The sequence below is a fragment of the Cervus canadensis genome, chromosome 23 (genome assembly GCF_019320065.1).
Source record: "Cervus canadensis isolate Bull #8, Minnesota chromosome 23, ASM1932006v1, whole genome shotgun sequence".
Lineage (NCBI taxonomy): Eukaryota > Metazoa > Chordata > Mammalia > Artiodactyla > Cervidae > Cervus > Cervus canadensis.
Window position 1 is genome coordinate 27009078 of NC_057408.1, and position 16107 is coordinate 27025184.

Genomic DNA, 16107 nt, shown 5'->3' on the forward strand with positions numbered 1-16107 from the left:
GGGACTGGAATGAAAACTGACCTTTCTTTGGGATTTGAATGAAAACTGGCCACTGCTGAGTTTTCCAAATTTGCTGGCATATTGAGTAAAGCAGTTTCACAACATCATCTTTTAGGATTTGAAATAGCTCAACTGGAATTCCATCACCTCCACTAGCTTTGTTTGTAGTGATGCTTCCTAAGGCCCACTTGACTTGGCATTCCAGGATATCTGGCTCTATGTGAGTATTCACACCTTTGTGATTATCTGGGTGTGAAGATCTTTTCTGTATAGTTCTTCTGTTTCAATTCTGTGTCAATTTAGGCTACTCTATCAATTAAGGGAACTTGATAACATTGTTTCTGTGTGAAATTGTACCCAACCTCCAAAAAATTAGACAGCAAATGAATTTTTTCAGAATTCTAGATTTGGGGAGTTCTTATAATTAAATTGGAATTTCTTGGTGGCCGAGATGGTAAGGAATCTGCCTGCAATGCAGGAGACCTAGGTTCAATCCCTGGGTCAGTTAGATCCCCTGGAGAAGGAAATGGCAACCCACTCCAGTATTACTGCCTGGAGAATCCCTTGGACAGAGGAGCCTGGAGGGCTACAGTCCATGGGGTCGCAGAGAGTGGGACACAACTGAGCGACTAAGATACATACTTATAATTAAATACTGGTAAAGTCTGTGGACATCTGCCTCAGATATAAATTCAAATCTGAGTCTGTCATGTCTCAGCTATGCAATTTTGGAAAAGATGCTTAAATTCTAAGAAAATAAGTTCCAGAGTTCCAGAGATGAATCTTCAAGCCTCCCACTTATAAAATGAAAATGTTAATAATTTAATCTAATTCATAGGATTAAATAAGCAAATCATAAAAAGCTAAGGATAGTCCCTGGCAAAAACTAAAAACACTAAATATATATATACACACACACACACACACACACACACACACGTAACATAAGTAGTATCAAACTTAAAAATTATACATTTTAAGTTTGATACTACTTATGTTCAAATTAGTTTGTGATGTTTTCATTTTCATATTATTTATAATAAAATGTTTCAGAAAACTCTTAACACTTAGTGAAAACATTTTTTAACTTTTGATTTTGTATTGGGGTATAGCCAATTAACAATGTTGTGATATTTCAAGTGAACAGTGAAGGTACTCAGCCACACATATGCATGTATCTCTTCTTCCCTAAGCCCCCCTCCCATCCAGGCTGCATCATAACATTGAGCAGAGTTCCTTGTGCTATAAGTAGGTCCTTGTTTGTTCCCCACATTAAGTATAGCAGTGTGTACATGTCCATCCCAAACTCCCTAACCATTTTCCTTCCCCCATCCTTCCTCCTCCCTGCTCCCCCCGACCCGATCATGAGATCATTCTCAAAGTCTGAGAGTTTCTGTTTTGTAAGCAAATTGAATGAAAACATACTTAATAGTTCTAGTCAGTGCCTGGGCAACTACACAGATTATAAAACAAAGCATCTAGATACATACAAACAATGGCAACAAAATACTTAAAAAAAAAAAAATGTTTTCTTTCCTAAAGCCATATTCTCTGTCATTCTTATAAGTGAAAGACTGGTATTGGTATTGGATAACTTTATTTGAGTTCACTCAGGATGTTCACTGATAAGAAAGAAACATAATCTGGACTGGAAATAGATCACACGACCCTCCATCATTTGCTGTAATGACCTTGGATCCCTTTGGGACTTCATGTTCCACATTTGCAAAATGTGGGAGTTGAGCTATATCATTTTATAAAGTCTGTTTGTACAGGTCTTAATTATATAAAATTGCTTTTGTTGTCTTTTTTCAGTTATGAAAAAGTACACACTGTTAATAATTAAAGGTAAAGGGTAGAGAGATTAAGGAAAGCCACAGGAATATAAAGGAAGCATTTGACGTATTTACGGAATTGAGCATGAATTTTAACATGTTTAAATTACTCTTTTGCCTCTTGATTATTTATTTTCCATACAAGACTGTGGAGTGATGGAACAAGCTAGAACACATAAAACAACAAAGTGACAGAAAACGCCATGAGTTATTTCAGTCATTGACATGACAATATCTGCAGAGGAAAGATACCTGAGAATTCTGAACTTTCCTATTTAAATCAAGGGTTTTAAGAGCAGTTAGTATTAACAGAAACCTTGATGAACAGGGATGATTTACCCTATCTCTGGATCCTAGTATCCAGAAGAGAAGGAGGCCCTGGAATTGACATTCAAAAAATGTCTATGGAATGTTTCTTTTCATTATAATCACTCTCATGCTTAATATGAAAACTTAACCATAGACGTCAACATGGAAATCCTTGACTACTCTACCATGCTCAGAAGTCACAATCACTTTGAGAACAATCCCATTACATTTCTGTGCAGGATTTGAAGTATTTGCCAGTCTCTTGAGCCAAATTTCCTTTACTTTTCTTGAAGGTCTACAAGAGAGTATAAGGATACTTCAACTGGCATTGTGTACATTCCTGGAGGATGAGATTCTCTTTAATGAGGCACATAAATGCCTCTAGAACACCCTCTGTACAGTGTGCTGGTAAAAATCACAAAATCACATGTGAAGGGTAGTGATCTGAGTAGGGTGTTTCATGATATGTACATAAATACCTTGCAGAGGCTACAAACCGTGCCAGGAACATACCCTTGATAACAGTAGGATGAAGTGGTGTGGCAAGGGTCCGATGTCCCCTTTTCTTCACCTGTCCCCCCAAATCCTTGCCTTGCTTTCCGGTCAGATTTGGTTTTCGAGGTAAAGGCCAGAACAACAGCTCAAACCAGCTCACCCTCCATGGATGAGCTGGGTCACCATGAAAGACAGGAAGGGCCCTGAACCCTCAGGAAAAACCTTCAGTTATCTGCAGTCATCAAACAGAAGTAATCGAGACTTGACCTTGAGATTTCCTGTCCATAACCTCACCATACAGGCTTCCCATCTTCACACAAATGTCAACACATCTAAAGGCACCAACCACAGTAACATCTTTTCCACATAAATGAACTTGAGCACCCAACACATTTCAATTGTTGACTTTTTGCACAATGGGTTAAACACAGCCTCACAAACCTGTGTCCCAAAACAGAAATCCACACCCTTCCTCAGACTTCTGTGTCCTCTTCTGCCTCCTCTCCTATCTCACTTTCCTATACAGGTAGGAGTTAACCAAGGGATGTTACATCAGAAATGAGCAGAGACCTCTGCACCCAAGCTGTGTCATGGGCCGACATGTGTCCCGAGGGAAAACTTAAAAGGATGGCCCTCTGGAAGTCAGGACTGCTGCCCGGATCACTGTGACCAACTCAGAGTACAGAAAAAGAATGTATTAGTATACAATTAGGTAACATCTACAGATCTGTGACAACTTCTGGACAGTTACAGATGTTCACCATTATAACACTGGGGACAAAAACAGCAGGGATAGGTTGTCTCTGAGGAGAGAAGAGCTGAATAGAGGCCAAGCACAGACATTTCAAAAAAAAAAAAAAACTGGAGATGGCTACTGGATTGGTAATTAATCTAAAATCTAAAAACTCTGGGTAACATTTAAAACTTTGTTTTTGCTCTGATATTTTAAAGCTAAAATTTGTCATTTTTAAAATTTGTAACATTAGTTAGGTCTTTCTCTCTCTTTTTTTTTTCTTTTTTTTGGCCAAACCAAAAATACATGAAAATCACCACAAATAATACTGTGAGCAGCACAAAGCACTTTAGTCAAAAGAATGCAAAATGAAGCCTCACAAAGGAAATCTTAAATGGACTGGAGCAAAAAAGAAAAAAGAGAGATAGAGGTAAGAATCAGTCAAGTGCTATTTACTAAATCAACATCATTTGTTGACCTGAAATTACTTTATCATGCTACCTTTTTGTTCCAATTATTTCTGTTCAACTAAGTGGCAAAGAATTATTTCCAAGTAGATAGTTTATTATTCATTTAACCTTAATACCTAATATTATTTTACCCAAATGAATTCATCATTATAAAATTTTCTTGTTTTCTGCTCCACTAACACCTCTGTGAAACTACTTTCAAAAATCAGATCAAGTGACCATCATGCTCTTAATTAAATGTTTGTTCAGACCTAAAAACAAACAATGACTAAAAAAACCTTTCATAACAAAAAATGTATTTTTAATGCATCAATGAGCAAAAGGGCAAATCTTACAGAGCCTTTTCCATCTAAATTAAAGACGGCATGCTAAAAACACTACAAGTAGCATAAAATGTATCCTATTCAACCACTCACATTAATATAGAACCATAAGAGTAGTTAAAGCACATGCCTAATTACCAACTAATTTATATTTGCTAAACTGCTTTTTTAAAAGGCACACAGGACTATCTGCCTTCTAGAAATAAGGAGCTATAAACTATGACTATCAGTTATATTAAAAGAAGATAGAATATTACTAGCTTAGGTTTTCTGGCACTTAGTTAAACTAGAAATGTTTTTTGCAGTGCAATATGAATAAACCAATGGCTTACCTCAGTTTAAGACTCTATACCATCAGTTTCTCTCAATCACAGGCAAGGAACAGATGCTCAACCTCTGTGAGTCTGGAGTTGCATCAGATACAAGTCTTCTGCAACTGTTGTGAAATATACTTACTTCATAACATATTAACAGGTAGTATACTACCTACTGGTAATTTAAAGGCTAAAAGACAGCCTGCCTCTCTTTTAAAAATGGGACCAGTTTGGGACTTCCCTGGTGGTCCAGTGGTTAAGACTCCACACCTCGGTGCAGGTTCGATCCCTGGTCGAAGAACTAAGATCCTGCAGGCAGCACAACTCGGCCAAAAGGAAAAAAATAAAAAAACACGGTCCAGTTCACAATTACGTGGAACATGAGTGTTTTAGAATAAATTCAGTAATTTGCACTTTCTATAAAAACAAAGGTAAGAATGCCATTTAAGGACTGACAGTGAACTTGATAGAAAATACTCCACAAGAATCAGAGAAATCCCTAACAGGTAACCGCCAAACACCGTTAGAACATTCCCTGAGATGTTTTGTTGGATGGTTTATAGTACAAGAAATCACAGTTGTAACAATAACAAAATGGGAGAGGAAAAAAAAAAAAAATCTTGCTGCTGGCCTTTTGGGAGGAAACTGTCATTTCCAGGATTGCTTTCAAGTCGAACTGCTGGGCTGGCCAAAAAGGTTGTTCAGTTTATGGGAAAACCTGAACAACCTTTTTGGCCAACCCGATGCATTTTGACAAGCAACATGTTTTTAATGCATGCTTATGAAGACTGAACAACATCCATGCTTAAAAGTGCACTTCAGAGCAATGGTCAGAGGGTACTCTGACCACATCACCAGTTTTACGCACAACCTTCATGAATGAGCTCTGTAGTTTGACGAAAGAAGCCTGCTCCGTTTTGGATACTCCTTGGGTATTAAATGGTATTATTTAAACTCAACAAGGAGAGACTGCCTTCTGATTTCATGTCTCCATTAAAGACCTTCATCTGCCCTTGCTTTCCCCAGGACAGCAGCCACTGGTCTCCACACAGGTCCTCACTATTGCCACAAAGGTAGAGTGCGCTGCTTTGTAAAAAGGATCATACTGGTTCACTGTTATGTTCACTTGTTTTTACAGTAGATCCACTGAACACATTTTGGGGAACACAAAAGCGGGGAATGATCTGTTCTAACCTCCCCTTCGTCAGTGAGCAGACACCATGAGTTACAACAGAAAGTAATCCAAGGGCAAGGAGCACTTCAAGAGCTATGGCCACACGTCAGTTCCAACTATCACACACAAACAGAGCTTTCAGAGATGACATCTAAGAGAGAGAGAGAATGAGGGTCATTCAGTGCTGAAGGAGGTAAACGCTTGCTTTTCTTGAGCATTCATGTTGGGGAAAAATAAATAAATCTCCAACCCACTCAAGAGGTAGAACCACAAAAGTATTGATAGAAGACGCATTAGAAGAACCTATGGCAGTCTTTTCTTTCTTTACTAACGAAAACGAAGCCTATGGCTGTGCAGTGGCCAAGGTCACACGGCTAGTTACAGATGGAATTGGGCATGACTGGGATGCAGTGATCATTTAAAGTATTTGTTAAATATTTCTCAATCTGATCATTAAGATCTAATTTATTACCTTCAGAATTTACTCAAATTTTTAATATAACCATGAGCTTGAATTTTCAAAGTAGGGGAACATCAAGGATTCCACTCAGAATGGACAAGAGAGAGTATAGAATGTAAACGGGATACTCAAGAGATCTCTTGTTCAGGATTGCATGTTTATATATTACCAAAAACAGAGTGAGCAGTACCCAATTTTAAAATTGCCTTTTCCCGTCGAAACAACTCTAGCATCCATAATAACTTCCTACAACGCTGTAATGCTATGGTAGTTAACTATCTGCACTGACATTTGAATAATATTCCATTGGCTGTTTTAGAAATTGGGTAAATTCCAATTTCTCAATAAAATACCTTAGGATATAAGAATGTACATGGATGGTTATCTAGTTGTTGCTATAAGTACTGTATTTCAAGATGCTCCTCTGTTCCTAACTACCCATGATAATCATTCTAGATTTAATATTTCATCTTCAGCTTTTAGTATAGAGATATACTATCATTTGTTTCATCTCTATACCATTAAAGTTTAGCATTAACTTCAATAATTTTAATACTGATGAAGCAGCCCTCTTCTTTTCTACTTAAAAGGCATAATTCTTTACATTTTAATTAGTGAGGCTGGGGACCCTCTGTGATATGTGACTTCTCACATAAAGAAACTGTGATCAAACCCATTAGCTCCCTGGGCCAGATAACATTACAACCACAGACCACAACCTCCTACCGTTAACTGGCCTAAATATTCAGGCAGGGGCCCTGGAAATGAATCACACAGCCAGTAGCCTGCCTCTGGTTATCAGACATGGAATGAAAACTTCTCTAAGTGGATTACAGAGTCAATTGCCACGAAGCACAAATAACTTCTGCCATGGGTGAAAGGAATGAAAAAGAGAAAACAGCAACTGTTTACAATTAACTAGAAGCAGCCGATGTAAATTACAAAGAAAGTGACAGAGCACAGTCCTTCTGAGCTCTCTATATAGCATCAAAATGGTCAACTCATACTCACAGGGCTTGTGTCTTTGTACTTTTGCAACATATCTCAGCGGGATCAATTTTCACTTTTAATTTACCCTTGCATTTACACGACTTCAATAAAAGGCATCATGTTTCAATAAACAGTCTGCAAAACAGTCAAACAGAAATTTCTACCAGAATGAAAATCTGAAATGAACGTAAAGACATGCATGCCTGCATATTCATCTGCACTGATAATTTTGTCCGTGAGGAGTCTCGCAGAACCGGGGGGGGGGGGGGGGGGGGGGATGTTTGCAAGGGTATCTTTCTGCAAAACCAGCAAATTCCCAGAGGAGGCACTCGAGTACTGCTGGTTGCAGCTAGATCAACTCTGCTTGTCAGAGGCTGAGGAGATGGTCACACACAGGACTCTGATCACATGCCTTCCTTGTCCTCAGCTCCCCTTCATCACCCCATTTAGAAGCAACTGAGTCCTTCATGCAAAGGAGAAAAGCTCCCATCACTGTCCTTTTGCAATCAACGATGGTGCCTCAGCTATTTTAGAAGTTTCTGAGACTCCCAATTTCAGCTAAAGGCTCTGAAGCCCTCCAAGCCAGTAAAAAACCTTTTTTTTGCATGTGAGAGAGAGAATCGTGATGTGATAGGAGCTACTAAGGCAGTAAATGCAAAATCGTATAAAATCAAAGAAGGATGGAAATCACTGAAGCATACATGTTAACAACACTGAACAACTGATGATACCTTACAAAAGATTTTTAAAAGACTGACAAAGTATTGAACTTGACTACAAAGACTGTAGTCACTTCCTCATACCACTTTACATTCTGGAAGTTGTTATCAGCTCTGCCCTCAAAAAAACTAAAAAGGAGGACAGAGAGTGGGTGGATTTTTAGACATAGGGAGGCAGAACAGTGACCCACTCAGGATGCACCTGATCCTCTCTCCTTCACTGGACACTAAAAACTAGAGTCAATTCAAGGGTAAACCACAATAATACAGATGCTTTACAATTACCCTTCTATAAGAAAGGGAAAAGCCTGTGCTATTAAATCAATAAAAGCCTACTTAAGAAGAGGTGTGAGCCTGTCAGCCAATTGTTAACACAATTCTAATGACCTATTGCAGCCCTTAATTACAATAATATCTCAGGTTGTAAGAGCACAATGCCCTTTTCTTAAGGCTGCAAACCTTAATGGCTTCGAGCAGGGTGATGGTCTGCACTACTGATTTTTGTTTTCTTTATTTTTCTTTCCACAGACAGACTTTCACAGCTAGTTTTACCAGATAAGACTATTAAGGCTGGATGCTACCTAATTGCTTCTGCCACTCCACTCCATATGAAACTCTAGCATAACAAGCCAGACGTCTATAAAGTTGCCAGTTTGACTATCTGCCTCAATTCTTTAGCATTTTAATCCATACTGTCCCAAAGAGCCCCAAAATGAACAAAAGGATTCTTAATGGATTGCCCTTTATGTACTAACAAGAGAACAGCTTGTGTAAACAAAATCTAACTAGTTTCTTCCGGAAAGAAGTAAATCTGGTGAGTTACTGAAAGCTTCCAATACAATTACTTTCTTCCTTAGCTCTTCACTACCAACTCGTCTTTATAAAGACACACTTAGAACTATTCTGATATCGCTGCCGGACAGCATATCAATATGAACTTTCCTTTAAAGAACAACAACCAAAAAGGCTAATACTGCCCCTAAACTCTTAAAATATACATTTTCGTGCTGCTAACCTGAATTTTTTTAATGCATACTGTCACTTACCTCAAGCCATATATTAACACATTACTTTTTTTTTTCCCCCTATTTTCCCCCATAAAGTTCTGTTTGTCTACTTTTGAATGCAAAATAATCTGAATTTCTGCCGGGTTACAGGAATTATGAAGGGCGAGTCTTTACTTAAAGATGTTTCACCTAATAAGTGCTCCAGTCAAGAGAAGATATTTCTTGCGAACGCGTTGTAAGTATATTCGGGCTTCAGTGTTCAGATCTCCAAAGCTACCCAGTCCTTGCTGGTTTCTTCACAGGTTCCCACCTGCCCACTGCTGAGTAATTCAGTACCAATCTCCACTCACCTGCACTATATCTAAGAAATCCTCGAGGTTAACGATCTAAAAGGTGAAGCCAATAAAGACCATAGGTCCTTCCTTGTGCATCCATGCCAGGAGCCTCAGTACCCGCAACCAGCCGCGGACCAGGTGCGCCCACGAAGTCCACCAGTCAGAGAAGCAGGGCGCCCTTAGAACGCCGCGCGGAACCTAGGGTACCGCCGGGCGGAGCGGAGGCGGGATGCCTCGCAGAGGCCAGCCCTGCGGATGCAGGGCACCAGCAGAATACTAATTACAGGAAAAAGCCAAACACCCTTACAGGAGCTCCACCGTCCAGAAGGGTAAACGCAGTACACGCAGCGGGTCGGACGGACGCGCGGGCACACGCCCCCTCGCAGTCTCAGACCGCCGCAGGAGCCGGCCGCCCGGCCAGCGCGGAGTTTTGCCAGCCTGTATCCCGGGTCAACAACAGCCCCTCATGCTCCCGGTGGAGGACAGCGGACCGGACTGCGTGCTCCCCTGCACCTGGACAACGCCGGGATCTGCTCGCTCAACTCGCCAACTCGCGTCGCACCCGGTGTCCGTCAGCACCAGCTTGCCGGGCCCGGCTCCCTTCGCCCGCCCGCCCGCCCTGCCCGGCGGAGCAGCATCTCAGGGCCACCGAGCAGTAACTTGGGGACGCCAAGGAAACTCCGCGCGGATCTCCCCGCCCGCTTTCCGCCCGCCGCGGAGTCCCGCTTCCCCGGGCGCACCGGAGGGCGCACTTGTGCCCCGCGGCGCCTTCCCCGGGCCCCCCGCAGGCGCACCCACTCACCTGGGGGCTCGCTGCCCTCTCCGCGGCGTCCCGCGCCAGCCACCTGGGCGTTGGCATCCGAAAGGGCGCGCGCTCAGCAGCCGGGCGCCCGCGGGCTCCTGGGGACCCAGGGCGCGCGGTGGGGCGCACGGGGCGGACCCGCGGCGCCCGCTTGGCACCCGCTGCGGCCGGCGCCCGCTCCGATCACAGCCCTCTCCGCGGGACGCGGGCTGCGGGGACCCGGCGCGGGCCCCCAGCGCCCCGGTCCCGCCGGCTCGGCCGGCTCCCCGGGGCGGCTCAGACGCTAGGTCCGGAACGAGCGAGCGAGCGGGCGCGCGTCCGGAGAGAGGGCGAGGGGGGCGAGTGGGCGGGCGCAGAAGAGGCGGAGAGGGCGCGCTGGGCCGGGCCGGGTGGGCGGGCGGCGGGGAGGACCGGGTGGTCGGCGGCCCGCGCCGGTAGACAGCGCCGTGCGTGGCGGGACCCGGAGCCGCCGACACTCCGGCACCTCCCGGAGCCCGAGTGAGGGTTCTTGGCACCGCAGCCGCTCCGCCGCCGCGCGCGCACCCCCGCGCGCGCACCCCCGCGTACCCCTCCTCCACCGCCCTTCTGACAGCTCCGCGCAGACCGAGTCCTTCGCAGGAAAATCCAGGAGAGCGATGGAAGTAGGAGGGGCAGCAGCCCATCCATCTCCCGGCGAGGTATTTGCATCTGAAAACGCCGAGCTGGAGGAGAGTTTGGAGAATTTTTTTTTTTTTTTTCCAGCGCCCTCCCCTCCTCACCCCCAACCTGTCGCGGAAGCCGTGATCAATGGAGCTCCTGAGGCATGAAGGCAAAGTCATAAAACTAATCAGAACTTACAGTTTTCTTGCGTGATAGTTTTGCCCTTTCAATCTCCTCGGACTGCCCTAGTTCTGCTTTCTGTACTTGCAGAAAATTTCCTCCCCTGCTGGGCTGGCTAAAGCAAAACTTCCGAGGTGTGTGATTTACGCGCTGGGTGGGAGAGAGGACCCTCGCGAGGTGGGCAAGGGGGTCTCGTCTTCTTTTTAGGACGCGCCGCCGCCTGTAGAGTTGAGCACGCTTTATGTTGTTCTGCTCTGGTGCTTGATTTAGTCTGATGCCTAGCTGTTCCGTCGTAGGGGTTAGGAAGGTGAGCAGATCGTTTCCAAGCGCGTTCGTTTTCATTTTTCTCAGTCTGTCAATGGAACTGGCCCTGCGTCTCCCATCCATCCGTAACAGTGATTCTCCGGATACCCGGCTTGTGGGCATGGCTCGTCCGTGTAAGCCCCTCTGCGTCCTGTATCCCTCAGGCACACTTACCCTCCCCCCAGTCTAGCTCCTCTAGTCCGTTTAGCTAGGTTTTTTTTTTTTTTTTTTCCCCTCTCTCGTCTACTTAGTCTTTAAAACTGGATTCTGTGCTAATCATTCTAACAGCAAACCTTTTTAAAGCGTATTCATTTCCAAATACCATGGCTGGCTATGCTACTTACTTACAATTGCTTCATTTTAAAAGTTGTGTCTTCAACCCCAAACCTCTCCAGGTCAGCTTGGATTACCATTTCATGGTCCATTTCCATTCACCTGCCAGCCATCCCTCAAACTCTGTACCTTTAGAACAGACCTCTTTATATCTTGCATAGATACCGCCTTGGGTTTCCCAGGGTGTACTTTGCTTTCAACTCCACCATCGGTAGCCGAACATTAAACCTTGGCTTCATCTTGAAGGACTTTGACTTGAAGGATTCTCTGCGAAAATCCTCAATTATTCCGTCTAATATTCCACAGTCTCGAACTTTACATTTTCCTTGTGGCCTTCCTTTGTGTAAATGAATTTGCTTCTGGGATGGAACCTATTCTTATAATTGCTCTGGACCAAACATTTCAGGAAGGCAAAGATTAATATTCAGCATGATTAAGACACAACACATGTTTAACCCACAGCAAATATTTGTTGAATACAAGAAGTGAAATGGTTGTATCCCATCCAGTATTAACACAAATCTGAGCCCACCTGCCAGTTTTTAACCAGCTCATTGGCTGCCTGGCTCTTTCATCTGTAAGGGATAATGTGGGATCAGGAATTTGGCACTATACCATATATATTTAATAGCTTATTATAATCAACAGCCACCACATATGAAAACGGAAGGAAATGCAGGTTTTTTTTTTTTTTTTGGTGTTATTTTGGTCATACTTTTCCTAAAATTGTCCTTGATTTTTTATTTTCTGGTCCTCTGCAGAAATACTGATCATCAGTTTGGGCTTTCATCCTGAACCAGATGTTTCCAGACTCCTTGCCTTTCTTTTTAAAAAATACCCTTAAACTGGCACCAGAAAGGGGACCACTTCCAGGGCCCGAGAGTGGCTCCTGTCTAACACGTGGAAATGAATTGTCGGAAGAGACACACATGCTGACAGAGCAAGAAACTTTACTGGGAAGGGGCCCGGGGCGGAGAGCAGGGGGGTAAAGGAACCCAGGGGAGCTGCTGTCAGTCCCCGGTTACCTGGTGATGGGAGTAGTTTCTGGGTGGTCTTTGGCCGATCATTCTGACTCAGGGTCCTTCCTGGGGGCACATGCATTGCTCAGCCAAGATGGATGCCAGCGAGAAGGATTCTGGGAGGTGGTAGGACATGTGCCGTCTCCTTTTTACCCTTCCTGAGCTCTTCCAGGTGGTGGTGGCTTCTTAGTTCTGTGTTCCTTACTAGGGTCTCCTGTCGTAAGATAACTCATGAAAATAGGTATGATGGTGCCTGGCCAGGGTAGGTGGTTTTAGCGAGTGTGCTTCCCCTAACAGAAACTGTAACCTTGACCTAGATTCTAGAAGGGGTGAGTTACCTAGAACACTAGTTCTGGTTCTGTTCCTCGTAGAGGAAGATCTAGGTTCCTCTCCCATCGAGTGCAGTGCAGAAGGCAAGGGTAAGAACAGAGGGTGCTTCCGACAGTAACTGAGGGATATCTATTCATCTGGGGAGGAGGCGCTTAAGCTGAGACATGGTGATGAGAATGAGTTGGACTTGAGAAGCTCTGAAGGAAAATAGCCTGGGCAGAACAAGCAAGGACAAAGGTCCTGAGAAGGCAGAAGGTCTGGAGGAGGAAAGAGTTGGGTGTATTTGGGAAACAGAGCCCAACGCAAGGGGGAAAGTCAAGATGGGTTATACTGGAGTGGTGGGCAAGAGACAAATATTGCAGGGTCTTCTAGGTCCCTGGAAGGTGTTTGTGTTTTATTTTTAGGAGGAAGCCCAACGTTAGGAACAATAAATAAAGGAAATATTCCACAGGTTTACACTGTGGTCAAGTCCAAGGACATGGTTTTTAGATCCTTTCTCCTCTTCCGATAAATTTTGGTTAATTAGAGAAGCTCGTTTCCTGAGAAACACAAATAAAAAGACACTGTACTAGATAAATCCCAAGATGATACCAAATGTTTAGGAGTCTATGAAATACAAACGTAAGTCATCACTGCAGATGCTTATTTATGAAATGTCATGCTTCCATTATCTCCAAATTTATGCTTTAATACTTACATTCTAATATATAACAATCTTTTAAAAATCCTCTCAGTTAAAGGTTTTGTTTCTTTACTGTCATATAATGTACACAAATCAATGTGCCCCCTTTCTTTCCTACTTTAAAAAAATACTTTCAATGTACTTTCACTCTTGATTAAATCAATAAAGCTCTCTTTTGGAGAAGGAGGAATCAGAAGAGGTAACAGAACTTTGCCATAATTCCTGTTGTTATGGAAAGTATTTCCCTACACTTTTTATCTCCCAAAGGAAATTCAATGCAAAAGTACAAGGTTTCTGATGAGAGTGATGGTTCAATTATATTCATATTCGTTCCATCCTGATCTTACTATGAAACCAGAGATGTGGCTTGAGTATCTGGCAGCTGAGGGCAGAAAAGAGCTAATCATGAGGTCTGCATATTTCCAGCAATTCTGGGGAGCCCTGGGCAGGAAAACATAGATGTGGCAGAAGGTAAGAAGGTCTCACCTAAGGCAAGCTCTCAAAAAGATCATTTATAGTTTCCTGTGAAAAATCTCTCCCCATATAGAGGTGTGGATAATCATTAAAATGTATCTTTTCATTATGTGATGCTTAGAGTTTCCCTGAGTATGTCTGTATTCATCAATCTATTTCATCTAATTAGGTTCACGTGCATTTTCTAGAAAGGGAAGGACTAAGTAGGACAGACTCCTAGATCTTTTTTGTCCTTCACTAACTTGGTAAATAGTAACAATGCCTGCTGCGTGATCCTTAGTCTAAAGGGTGAGAACACTAAGGTCAAGGTGCAGTTCTTATCTTCAGGAACCTTCCAACCTGTTGTGAAAATAAGAAGGTGGGTACATCTCCCTACACCAGGATGAGCACTGTGATGAGGTAAGCAGAGTATCGGGCATGGGAGCACATAACATGAACAAAAAGTCTCCAATGGGAGGAGCCAACATTTGGGTTGTACCATGAAAGCAATATGGGAGCATGAAGAGTCTTATGAAGGGAGATTGTGATGATAATTGCACAAGAAGGTGACACCCGGGCAGTTGATTTAAGTCAGCTTGGCACTGAAGGTGAGGAAGTGTTTAGGAAATTACTGTAGAAATCCAGGTGAGAAAAATAGTAGCCTGGACTCTAGTTGTGGCATTAGTGCATGAAAATCTCTTAGATACAATCAGAAAATAGAAGTAGATTTAAAGATATCTTGAATGCAGTTATCAGTAACAGCATAAATGATCACGGAGAGAATAAAGATGTTTGCTAGTATCAGCATCATGATATCAGTGCCCCACCACCCCCAACAACATCTCACTGGTGAGTGTGCCCATCACAGGTACTAACCAGGGCTAATCCCAAGTATGCAATGATACAATTTTTCTGCTTAAGGTGCTCTCAAGGGCTCCTTGTTTATTATTTACACAGTCAGTCTGTCCAAAAGTGAATACTTGGAGAGTATTAGTATCAGTTCAGTTGTTCAGTTGTGTCTGACTCTTTGCGACCCCATGAACCACAACACACCAGGCCTCCTTGTCCATCACCAACTCTCAGAGCTTACTCAAGCTCATGTCCTTTGAGTCAGTGATGCCATCCAACCATCTCACCCTCTGTCATCCCCTTCTCCTCCCACCTTCAATCTTTCCCAGCATCAGGTCTTTTCAAATGAGTCAGCTCTTCACATCAGGTAGCCAGAGTATTGGAGTTTCAGCTTCAGCATCAGTCCTTCCAATGAACACCCAGGACTGATCTCCTTCAGGATGGACTGGTTGGATCTCCCTGCAGTCCAAGGGACTCTCAAGAGTCTTCTCCAACACCACAGTTCAAAAGCATCAATTCTTCGGTGCTCAGCTTTCTTTATAGTCCAACTCTCACATCCATACATGACTACTGGAAAAACCATAGCCTTGACTAGATGGACTTTTGTTGGCAAAGTAATGTCTCTGCTTTTTAATATACTCTCTTGGAGAGTATACTAGTTAGTTAAAGGGCTTGAAGATATTCATGGAGCAAGGGAGCTGCTGAGACAGCACAGAAGGCAAGGATGTCTAATGGGGTCTAAGGAATCATCTCCTTAAATATTCCTCAGGGTGAGGAGGGAAGGAGGAGAAGGGGCAACAAAGGATGAGATGTTTGGATGGCATCACTAACTCAATGGACGTGAATCTGAGCAAACTCCGGGAGACAGTGAAGGACCTGGAAGCTCTGGCTGCAGTGCATGGGGTCACAAAGAGTCGGGCATGACTTAGTGACTGAACAACACCAAGGGTGAGAAGGAGGCCAGTGGACCTTTCAGGAGCCACAGTAAGAACAGTAAGTTCTCACTGAAAACCGCCCTCAGGCTGAGTGGTCTAAGATCTCATATTAAGCAATAAAAGTGCCCAAGCATGAAAATCCTTGATAGTGTAAATAAAATGAGAAAGAAAAAAAATCAAAAGTCCTTTGTAAACTCACCTACAATAAGGTAGATGCATCCCAGTGGGTGGTACTCAGATTTCCGAGGTGATGCAATGATGCAGATGGACCAATACTGAGGTTTCCATTCCCTTCAAATACACAGTATGGAGAACTTTGCCACACAATAATGATAAGCACTGGGACTTCCCTGATGGTCCAGTGGTTAAGACTTCACCATCCATTGCAGGGGGTGTGGGTTTGATCCCAGGTCTGGGG

The 16107-nt window shown here is 43.3% G+C and overlaps 1 protein-coding gene across 3 annotated transcripts in view; it reads right to left on the reverse strand.

Moving 5' to 3' along the window:
• The window catches only part of CDH7 (cadherin 7), a 141004-nt gene extending 129722 nt beyond the window's left edge, over nucleotides 1–11282 (reverse strand). The window contains exon 1 of one of the 3 annotated variants that reach the window (XM_043444332.1): nucleotides 10804–11282. Coding sequence is in view for 1 of the 3 variants with exons in the window: in XM_043444333.1 (XP_043300268.1) it covers nucleotides 9967–10023 (57 nt within the window). In the remaining 2 variants the exon portion in view is untranslated. Of the gene's footprint in view, nucleotides 1–9179; nucleotides 9777–9966; nucleotides 10153–10803 lie in introns of those variants that run through there. The other 2 variants (XM_043444333.1, XM_043444331.1) reach the window with 2 other exon arrangements.
• Nucleotides 11283–16107: the final 4825 nt, after the last annotated feature.